The sequence below is a fragment of the Cyprinodon variegatus genome, unplaced genomic scaffold (assembly GCF_000732505.1).
Source record: "Cyprinodon variegatus isolate N-32 unplaced genomic scaffold, C_variegatus-1.0 Scaffold703, whole genome shotgun sequence".
NCBI lineage: Eukaryota > Metazoa > Chordata > Actinopteri > Cyprinodontiformes > Cyprinodontidae > Cyprinodon > Cyprinodon variegatus.
The window spans coordinates 133,783-145,568 of NW_015151156.1; the positions used below are offsets into that span (position 1 = coordinate 133,783).

Consider the following 11,786-nt stretch of genomic DNA (forward strand, 5'->3'; position numbering starts at 1 on the left):
GTCGGTGCAGCTGTGGTCGTTGTGGTCGGTGCAGCTGTGGTCGTTGTGGTCGGTGCAGCTGTGGTCGTAGTGGTCGGTGCAGCTGTGGTCGTAGTGGTGGGGGCAGCTGTAGTGGTCGTAGTGGCTGGTGGAGCTGTAGTTGTGCTTCGTCGATCATTGCACAAACTTGTTGTACAGCATTCTGGACCACTGGTGACTGAACCAAAACTTTCCATGAACGGTAAACTACCTAGAGTAGGAGCAGCTTGGCATGTGCTCTGAGTTGCACAGCCCAGTACAGGAAATGAGTTTCCTTCATTTGTTACTGTTGACATAAAAAGAAGAATATAATTAGGCTGTTTTATTCCTAAAAATATAAAAGATTAAACAAAAATCAATATGAGTAAAAATACTCAATAGCTAGGTAGAGATTTTTTTTTTTTTTTTGCATATTAAAATCAGTTTCTAAGGCTTTGTATTGATACAATTTAGTCAAAATTATTCTCATTTGTGCAGACTATTAATCATTCAGACTTACAAGTTGCTGTGAAGCAGTTATTCTGTGCTCCGGAACATGTTATTGGAGTTGTACACTGGGAGGTTGTTGGGTCACAACTAATGCACTGCAGGGAGTTTGGTGAAGGAGTATTGGGAGCTTACATGAAAACGGCACATAAAGGAGAAAGTAATTAGACACAGAGAAAAAAGATACTTTTGTCAGGTTTTTGTAAACTCTGGATGAAACCTACAAGGCAGTGTTCCTGAGTTGCAGTCATCAGTGTCGCAGCACAGTGCATCTGCAGTTGCACTTTGATTAGCCAACTCAACTGAAAAAGTTCCATTGTCTGTGACTGGACACAAAGAAGATGATGCACAGGCTTTGTAGATTCGTGTTGCTGTAGTCCCAGATTGAGATGCTGTACCGTCAAACAGACGATTGTAGGTATTAATAGAAGAAAAAAAACTACCTCCTTGCATATAGGGTATTTCATCATAAAGCTAAATAAGACATAAGCATAACAATACCTAGGATGGTAGCACTTATACACATTGTCTCTGAAGCACATGTTATTGATGCTGTGTTTGAACATGTCTGATCTGTGCAGGTTAAACACCGCAGGGCTGCAGCTGAAGCCAGGAGGAAAAAAAGAGAAAAGGGTTAATTTCACAGGTTTACATTTACTTATATTCATTTAAGTTGGTGCATTTATGTGCTTCACAGTAAAAATTTGATACAATAAAACAATGTAGAATACAATGTACATCAACATTAAAAAAAAATGGAAACATACAAAGCCATAAAAACATGTCTAATTAAAAGCCTGCTTGAGTAGCATAGCTTCAACAAATCATACAGCGTAAAGGAGGAGGCAAAACATTCCACAGCCTCAGAGCCACTGCCTGAAATAAACCATCCCCTCTGGTTTTAAAATGAGTGTGTGAAACCATTAACAATGTTTAGTCTATATTCCTAACCCTGATGTTAACCTGAAGTGAATTCATTTCATACTAGATTGTTGGACCCACAAGGCCTGTTGGTCCTCATCATGTTAGTTACTATACCAAACCCAGTCCTAAATAGGTAGCATAAATAGGTACACTCTCTAAAATAAAAATAAACATCTTCCATTGATTATTCTAAAGAGAAAAAATAACACAAAAACCTGATATATGAAAAATGGCCTTAAAACAACGGAGCTTTGCATATTTGCTTTGCATACTTGCTTTGCATACTTGGACAAAATTATAGGATAAAGATCATAGTCATATGAACGGAATCAGTAATATTTTAATAACTAGTTTAAAGTAGAAACATATAGACATCTGTGTTAGAGTTCAACTATCACCCTTAATATCCCAAAAAATCTTAACAAAAAGATGTTGGTAAGAGATAATGAAACAAAGAAAACATTGCTCAAACAAGCTCTAATTTTACCTTTGTCATAGAGCACCAAGATGAAAGTCAGAGAGAAGATCAGCTTCATTTTGATATTCAGATGGATCCTGCCAGCTAGATCTCTTGGAATGTGATGAAAAACACTGAGCTCTGTTACACTTTATATACTGGACAGATAACCTTACTGACTGGGTGTGTTTCCATTGCCATAGTGTCACGCCTAGAACTGTACAGTACTTCTCACTTCGTCAAAGCATCCCAAAAACAAGTTCACAAACCTTAACACACCTTTTACTGGTCATTCACATGTCATTAAAAATGCTCATTTCTAACAATAAAACATATTATTAGGAAAATTAAGGGACCAAACAAGCTTAACAAAAATATGCCTGAAACATATTTTGTTTCGTTTTTGTATTTCCTTTTCAGTGTTCTACATGTCACATTACCCTTGGTCTTACGCAGGCCTAAAAACAGAAACCAGAAAGATGCATCCTATAAACAAATCCCTTTTTTAAAAAGTGTTCTCTTGCTATTAAAATTAGGTTGATAGAGACCTTAATATGTATAAAAATTGTGGAGACCAAGTTTCAAGATCTAGCATTAAAGTTTTTTTTTATTCAGTAAAGCCCAGAATGATAACTCGCCTTGGTTGATTCAAATTCAACAATTTTTTTATAGAGATAAAAGGTTTCTCAAAGGAAACAAGACAGAGATCTATCAATAGACAATGCAAGGGTGAAAGGTGAAATGATTTGGAAAAAAAAATATCAAAATACTCATACCCTTTTCAATTATAGATGGAAAAATTATCATCAGCATTACATAAACCGATTCTTGCATCTTTCCAGTGATTTGTTTTTTATTATGAGCTAACTATGAGAATTGGAAGGCCTTCATGTGAATGTTAAAAACTTCAGCTCCATCCAGATATTTCACATAAGATTCATGAAAATACTCTATTCTAGTTCCAGTCAAACAAACGAAATCTTTGTGAAATTTGATCACTATGTTATACCTAAATTCCCAAGGTATATAAAGGATGTTGAACTTGGTACTATATGAACATGTTTTCATATTATACTCAGAGATTTAAAAACAGTTACTTGGTGTCTCATGTGTGTAATTCAAAAAAGTTTGACTGCGAGACAATAAAATGAAATGAAATATTTCAAAGCATGCTTTTGTTCAATAAATTTAAAATATGTCGTTGGTTATCTTTTGTTTAAGTTTTGGAATTAAATCTTCTTGTTCCTGTCAAGATTAACTTATTTGTTTAAAGTGTTCATGACATGTGATGTTCAAGTTCCAAAAGATACATTGCTATGTAATAAAAAAAAAAACAGGCTTGGTGTAGCGTAGTTGATTCTGCGTTGTGTCTTATGGGAAATAACAGCCAGACGACAGCTGATCTGAAGGCACTTTTAATGCTCCTTCATTCACATAGAACATAGTAATCAACAGGCTTTTTCTTGCCACAGTGTTCCACAGCGCCTTCTCCCATGAAATCCAACAGAAAGAGCAACTTGTGTAAAATAACAAATCTACTTTACAAACTAGAAATAATTGGAGCTGTTGTTAATAACTAAGCCCAAAAAGGGTCATAATACTTTTAAACAGTACATGAATAAGAAGGAAAGTAAATAAACACAATCATCCCACACCAAGAATAATTAAATTATTTGGCAATCTAGTGTAATAACATCACACTGCTACATTCACTCCCACTGTTTTACACTAGATTGCAGGCATGTTACCCAAATGAGAAAGAAAAACAAAATGAACCAACCAAAATAAACCAACAACAAAACATACAAAAAAACACGTACAAAACACGAACATAGAAAAAAATACCCTCTACACAAGACCAAAATGATGAACCAGCAAAGAGCTATTCAATTAAGAATTAGGGAAGATGAGGGGTAGTTAAGGCCCCACCTCACCATAGCAGACATGCCACTTACACATCTATCATAGAGTACACTCAAAATCACCCAAATATGTCCAGCGCAATGGACAACATAACTGAAATTGTCACCACAACTCAGTGGAAAAATAAAAAATCCCAATAAAAGGAGAAAAATAAATAAATCACACATATAACAAACTAGGTGGCCCTTGAGATCCATGTAAAAATCTTAACCCATTGTGTGGACATTGTTTGAATCAACCTGTTACCTGGTTTGACAAGTCGACCCAGTCTTGTCCGTATCCCTTTCCCCTGAACAACTGAAGAAATCCCTGAAGGTACAACTGTAACGCCTGAGTCACATCTAGCTTCACTTGGGCGTAAGCCTGCGCTTACAGAGTCTAACAGTCGATCACTAATGTTATCCTCAGAGTGTGAGCTCTCTGACCCATGATCCATCTGATCCTAAATGCTCCTATGGTCCCCACGTGCAGACATGATCCCTCCACCCCGAACATTACCATGCCACCAATCGCTTCAGTTTAACTAGCTACTGTATCACCTGTGATCATTACCACACTAGACTCTGGAAGGGAGGAAACCCAGTGAGCTGTTCAAGCATCACTGTCCCACTCACCTGGAGCAGCATAGTCTGACAACCTAACTTCTGAAACATTGTTTGAAAGAGAAGCCTGCGACAAAGAGTCATCCCATGATGGCAAAGGCAAAAAGTTTACAGGCATGATCAGATTCCTATAAACTGTCATAACTCGCCCTGTAACAGGATGATGAATAACATAGGTGTTTAGTCCCCTATTCTTATGGACAATGATGTAAATCGTATCCTTCCAACGATCAGCCATTTTCCTTTTTCCCCGTTTCCCTTCCTAAGCCATCAAAACTCTGTCTGCCTTCTCCAAAGTATGTCCCTTAATCTTTCGATTATACACTTCAGCTTGTCTCAATTGCTGCTTCTCAGCATGCCGTTGAACCAAAGTCATTGCTTACCTGAGATCCATGCCCAATGACTTAACATATTTGTCCATGTCAGCAGTCTATACCATCTAAGACAACACTTCCAAACATCCCATCAACAAGGAATCCTAGAAGTTTGCCCGAAAATGAAAAAGAAAGGCGGAAAACCTGAAGTTTCGTTTGCTGTGCAATTATAGGCAAAAGTCAGTGTGTTTAGCATCTGAGGCCACTTTTCCTTTGCCCGAGGAGGCAAAGCACGGATCATGCTACCCAGAGTCCGGTTTAGACGTTTAGCCTGGCCATTTCCCGAGGGATGATACGGCGTTGTATGGCTCTTATGAACACCTGCCATCAGGAGTAGCTCGGCTATGAGGGAACTCTCAAAAATAGCCCTTCTGTCAGAATGAATACGAGCTGGGAACCTGTATATGGGAAAAAAATTATTCCATAACACACGAACCACAGACTTGGCAGACTGATTTGGACATGGGTAAGCACATGCAAGCCTGGTAAAATAGTCTGTCACCACTAGAACATCGATGGACTTGTTATTGACATCCTCCACTGGCCAGAAGTCAATATAAACTAATTCTAGTGGTGCTGATGTAACAAAAGAAACAAGTGGAGCCCTGGCCTCAGGTTCGGGTGCTTTGCTCAAAACACATCTCTTACAATAACTAACATATTCTTTGACATCGTTTTCCATCGAATCCCAGTAAAAGCATTATCTGGCAAGCCACAGTGTGTGCTGCTGACCTTGATGGCCTGCATTATCATGCACCCCTTTCAACACCTGACCTCTCAAAGCAACTGGAACCACATATTGAAACACTTTCTTCTTACTCACCACATGTTTAGAAACACGATACAACACACCCAACCGGGTTGTGAGTTTACCCCATTGTCGTAATGTACGGTTTGTCTCCGGTGATTCATGAATGCGCTCATGTCGGGATGGTCGACTTCCCCTGTTCACATAAAAAGAAACCAGGCTGACCACAGGATCCTGACACTGCTTCTCATACCACTCCTCATGAATGAGGACAGGCAGTGGGCTCTGCTTAGCTGGCAACAGTTTCTCGGATTGTTGGGTGTAGCAGGTTTCCCTCATTTTCGTACCATCATTCCAACAACAGTGAGACTTGAATACGGCTGACACCTCATCATGAGAAACTCTCCCACCGTTGTCCTTAATATCCAAACTGCCTGTGACAGAGCCCTAAATTGCGGAAGTGAGTTTGCGCTTCTCCACAGACTCTTCCAGAGAAAGGCGCAACATTTTCTGAACATCTTCCACCCGCAAACCCCTTACCTCCTCAAATAAAGTATCATATGGAATCCTCGTCAACCAATGCATCATCTTGTGATGAGCAAATGGTTCCCTGCTCAATGCATCTGCCACAACATTTTGCGACCCCGGAATATACTGACTGTCAAAATCAAAGGGGGCCAACTTGGCCACCCACCTCTGGTCACAAGCGTCCAGCCTCGGCTTGGTAAGAATGTATTTCAGAGGATTGTTGTCAGTCCAAACAGTTAATTTATGTCCACGCAGCCAATGACTAAACTTATCATGAATAGCCCATTTCATGGCAAGAAACTCAAGTCTGTGAGCTGGGTATTTGGACTGCACATGATTCAAAGACTTGTTAGCAAAAGCAATAGGCCTGGCAAGGCTGTGACCACCCTGTACCTGTGACAGTACAGCTCCAAATCCAGAAGATGATGCATCAACAGACATAAGTAACAAAGGAGGCTTAGAAAGTTCTCTTAAATTATCATCCAAATGGTCTTGCACTTCACTAGCTGTCCAGTTGCGAGAAGGTTTGGTTTTAAATATCAAGCTAGCTCTTTGTCAGGACAATGACGAATAAACATGAGCAGCAGTTGTGAACTCAGATCAGTCACTGTTTCCCCTTTACTAGCCAAGCACAGTTCAGCAACCTCTGCAGCTTTGTTTAGCCGTATCCAGTAATCAAGAGGTCCCTTGCTTGTGTATGGTGTGCTAGCGTAGAAGTTAGCTAGAGGCAGGTCTGTATATATGGTGTCACCAAAATGCTGCAAAACGCATCCAAACTTTAGTGACATCTCTTGCCCTCCCCATCAATCTGTTCATAACCACTTCAACTTGCTCAGCCTTAGTGGCAAATTTCTGTCTAAGGTAGGCCTGCATGAGATCTTCCCACTCAAAAACGGAACATTTATCAGATTTGTCACCCATGAAAAAGGGTGGAACATCAACATCAGAGCGTAACACAAGATTAAGTTTTGATGCATCAATAACAGTATTGCAACCTTGAAATGACTGTGCAGTGTTCTTGTTGTGATCAACGGGTAAGACGGGTGGAGACTCTGAAGCAGCATTCTGCATCAAGGACATTTTGATGGACTCTCCTATTTCTGACCAAATGGACCTGATTAGATCAATTAATTGGACGGAGGCCACTTCTCCATCCGGTGCAAACACGTGAGGAGATGAAAGAGTCACTGGGCTCAAACCCGGACTTAAAGTTTGACTACTCAGCTCATCAGACCCCTATTTCCTCTCAGCCCAAAACAAATTTGAACCCAAACCCCCTGGATTTTCTGGAGTAGACTGCATAGCAGCTGCTAGCTGCAAAACCCCTCTTTCGCGACCCATGGATAATTTTCCATGACTACAAGTTTATATTTCTTTCACATTCTGACTCTCCACGAGGAAACCTCCCTGATGCCCTTAATGAAAAAAAAAAAAACTCCAACCAACAGTGTCCGAAGAACTCCGCACTGACAATGTCTCCAAGGCACAGGTGGAACCAGGAGGCGTTGTCCAGCAACACTGGAGGTCTGCTTCAGCTAACCAGTCGTCAGATCACGGCACCATTTTTGTTGCGTAGTTGATTCTGCATTGTGTCTTATGGGAAATAACAGTCAGACACTTATCATGCTTAAAATACACTTATTGAACACAGAAACAAAACTTCATACTTTCTCCCATGGAATCCAACAGAAAGAGCACGACGGAGAGCATTGGAAAACCCTTCACAGACTACAATGGTATGATCTGTTCATTTTTCTTTTTAAACCCCAAACTAACACTCAAAACAACAATTCATGAACTCAATATGTTTGACATTTCATGTTTTCATTGGCAACACATTAAATTTATATAAAAATAATAATTTTGAAACAGGAAGTTACTAGCTGTTTTGAAATGGATCTGTCATCTTTTCAAAATAAAAGCTGCCGCTGCTCATATAATTTTCTACCGGAATAGCTTCTTATTTGGCAATCTAGTGTAATAACATCACACTGCTACATTGGCAGCCATTGACTTTACAAATGAAGCCTTCTCTTGCATGATTAATGCCTAAGATATGACACTAGGTGAAGATATCTGTTAGTCATTGATGGAAGCTGAGGCATCACTAGTTACATCGATATATCTACATCGTTTAAAAAAAAACAAATCTGTTGTCTTTTCTCTGGTACAATTCTTTATAGCTATTTTTAATGAACATTAAAAACACGCACATACACACCTAACAGTAAACAACTGCTTGGAAACAGTTATTTTAAATTTCTTCTGCCTCATTAGATATTCCAACAAAAACCAGACACTTGCAGCTAGAATAGTCATTTACCACATTAGCAATGTATAGAGTGCATAATTTTAAAGTTAAGACTAGTTTAAAGTTATAATCATTGAAATGTTGAAAAACTTTTCCTTCAAAAATAAGGACATTTCAATGTGACCCCAAACTTTTGCACATTAATCCTAAACATAACTCCCAACCTAAGAAGAGAAATTTTCCTGTGGGGACCTGTTGAGTCGTCCCACAATTAACTGTAAACCCCACAATGTAGTATTTTACAGGAAAATTGGCCTTACACTGTGTCCACAGGGAGGAAAAGACAGGGCCAAATATATACATATGTTATGTCCCAATATAATTGCAGGGACCTTGCACTGAATATTCATTCATTTTTTAAAATATATATATATAAAAATAACCCATTTCATCTGACTGCAAATATTTAAGAAAGGGGAAAATTGTTTGATGTCGCGTCAACCTGCACCAGAGCTACAGCCACGCACATGTGGTGTCACTCTGTTTTTCCTAGCAAAAACTTATTTCCTTTTCCGTGTGAGGGAAGAGGCGTCCCATTTTCATGCCTTCCACAGCTGTGGGTGTGACTTAACTGGGAGTGACTGCATTGCTAGTAAACGGGTAGTGCTTAGGTGGTGGATTGGGATTAAGCCTGAATGTCTAGTGGATGCAAAAGAAGTTCACTGAAAATTTCCCAAAATGCAAAACTGGAAAGTTTTGCATTTTCCGTGCACGGATGGTCACTAGAGTAATCTATTTCAAATTTTGCATTTAGATATATTTGGCGTTGATCCAGAGCTGATGAAAAGTAAGCTGTACTGAGGGATCAGTGGCTGTTATCTGGGAGACGTCCTAAATCCTCACATCTACTAATATGGTTCAAGCTTCAACAGCCTCTGCAGCTGAAGCCAAAAATGAGAAGGAATGTGGTGGATCTAGGCGTTTTACTTAATTTGGGCAGGTGTTGGGTGACCCTTCAGTCAGACTTTTCTTCAGGGGTGAGAGAAGAGTCCTTCTGTGCTGAAAGTATTTATTCAGGTGTTATCTGTGTGTGGAAAATGGTCCTAAATGAAATTCAGACTATAATTTCCCTTCTTGGCACACCTGATCAGAAATGAGGAGGAAAACGTTACTAAAAGCTGGTAGTTCAGACCGTTTTCTCTGCAGAACACATCAAATAAACAGCATAGGGAAAGTTTGGGTTTCAGAATGGTCCTTTATTTAAAAAAAATCCTTCACATCAGATGATATTGAATGAACCAGACTCAAACTCTCTCTTTTCATGGTTTAATTTGATACATTAAAGGAGAAATTACAGTCCTGCGGTTCAAGTGTAAGAGATCCTTTTTTTACTAAAGTGGAATCACATCCTCTGAACAGGGTTGATGCCCAGGATGTCGAAGCCTTTGGCCATGATGGCGGCTGTGGCTTCGCACAGCAGCATCCTCCACATGTTGATTTTGATCACCTCACCTGCAGGAAAACAGAATCACAAATTGAGTTTTCTGTTGTTTTATTAGATCTGCTGATCAGAAAAGCTCATCTGGTTTTTGAAGAAAAGTGTAAAGAAGCAAAACACGAGTCAGTGGAGCGGAATTGATTAATCTATTTATGTTTATCTGAAAATAATTTCAGTAGTTTTTCATGTACTGTAAAAATAAATATGTTTAAAATTGAGCATGTCATTTATGTTAAACAAAGCAAAAACAAATCTCATATCATGTCAACTGAGTTGTAGAATCATCTTCTTATAAATATTAAATTCTATTAAAAAGTGCTGATCTTTCTATAATAAGATGCTTATCAAACAGACGTGCAATGTTTGTAGTCAAAACCTCATGTGTTGAACGGATCGAGTGAATAATATTTATTTTATCCACAAAACTACGACTAAATTCTGACTAAATGAGGAAATAAAACAACGTGATTGGCTGTAAGGACAGCGGAGACAGAGGATTGAACAAAACCTGCTCCCGACCAGGTTAGCTTTGGGGAGAATGTTGCTATGGCAACAGAAACAGAGGTTGAGAAAACTGTCTTTGTGGAACTGTTAACTCTTAGTTTTTAAAAACCTGGAATAAGGGAAACTCGAGAGTTTTCTGAAAACCAGTTTATTAAAACAGACCCCCGATGCTGTAGCTTATTTAAGTTAATTGCTGACAGTTACAGAAAGTAAATATTTTAACATTTATTTATTCATTTTAGCATTCATATGAAATGTTCACAACAAAATATCGCCTTTGTATGTTTATTTACTCCAGCCAGCAAAAAAAATAAGGGCTTATATGAATCATGAAAAGTACAAAAGGAAAAAGTAATTAAAGGCAGCGATGAACGGATGAAAATCTTTTGGACAGCTGCTCTGGCTGGCTGTTTTTAGAAGAGACAGAAAAGGGAAGAGAAACCTTCCTGCATTTTTTTTAAACCAAACCACAAAATACAACTGGGAAGTTTTATCTGGTTTGTGAAAAGAAGTAAGGCTTAAAGATATAAGCTCCATTTGGACCCATGATTGGTTTGGTGGTACAGGGGCTTATCGTGTTTAATGCGGTTATTTGTAAACATATCTCAATCTTTTCTTACAGCTAAGCCATTAATACAAGCAGGCAAAACAGTCATTCAAATTAGATGTTTTTATTGAACAGACACCTCACTGTCTAACCTACTGATGGTGAGGTTAGGGTGGAGAAACAAACACGTTTCTATCAAGAAGATTAAAAAACAACAGATCAAACGTAACCTGAGAAGATTATGAGATGTGCCACGCGGGGGTAGAAAGGACAACGGCATAGAAAAGAAATAAAGTGTGGCCATAAAATCTCACAAACACAGAAACCATGAAAATTATCAGAAAACTAATTTCTTGTAAACTTTTTAAAGAGCCTAAATAATGCAAAAGTCAACCCTTTAAATTTTGACAAAGTTCTATTGCTCTTCATTAAAATCCATCTTATTTTGCTTGATTGACGCATGTTTGAGAAACAATGAATTCTGCTCTCAGATCACCCGCCCCCTCCAGGAAGCACTTACCTTGACTGTAACAGTAGAAGAAAACATAAACTCGTTCTGCTCTAAGTTGAGTCCAGGTGGCTCTTTTAGAACTTAAGCCCCATTTATACTACCCCTTTGAAACCGTGCCGAGAACGGTCCGAGCACGGTAACCGAGATAACTGTTGAGTGCCAATGGAACGCAATTGAACCACAATAAATCTAGTACTAGTTCAACAGTAGGGCTCAGCAGCGTCATCTCCTATTTACGACCAGCTGATCATTTTGCATTTTTTCCGACATGTCCGACTTTACAATTCGCAGATCTCTTCACCTGTTCATAACATGAACTTCTTCTCAGCCTAATAACAATAAATGTAGGGATGCACGATATTGGGATTTTGGCCGATATCCGATATGCCGATATTTTAGAACTCATGTAGCCGAT

The 11,786-nt window shown here is 38.9% G+C and overlaps 1 protein-coding gene and 1 long non-coding RNA gene across 2 annotated transcripts in view; both read right to left on the reverse strand.

Annotated features, from left to right (window-relative positions):
- Positions 1 to 517: 517 nt before the first annotated feature.
- LOC107097515 lies at positions 518 to 1,110 on the reverse strand. Its single transcript, XR_001481840.1, has 3 exons — positions 1,006 to 1,110; positions 729 to 896; positions 518 to 634 (listed from the first exon to the last, which is right to left on the reverse strand). It is a non-coding gene; the product is annotated as an uncharacterized LOC107097515 (long non-coding RNA).
- Positions 1,111 to 9,552: 8,442 nt separating this feature from the next.
- rars (arginyl-tRNA synthetase) overlaps positions 9,553 to 11,786 on the reverse strand; it is a 28,187-nt gene continuing 25,953 nt past the window's right edge. The window contains exon 15 of the mRNA XM_015394673.1: positions 9,553 to 9,823. Coding sequence (XP_015250159.1) covers positions 9,714 to 9,823 — 110 coding nt within the window. The 3' untranslated portion in view covers positions 9,553 to 9,713. The remainder of the gene's footprint in view (positions 9,824 to 11,786) is intronic.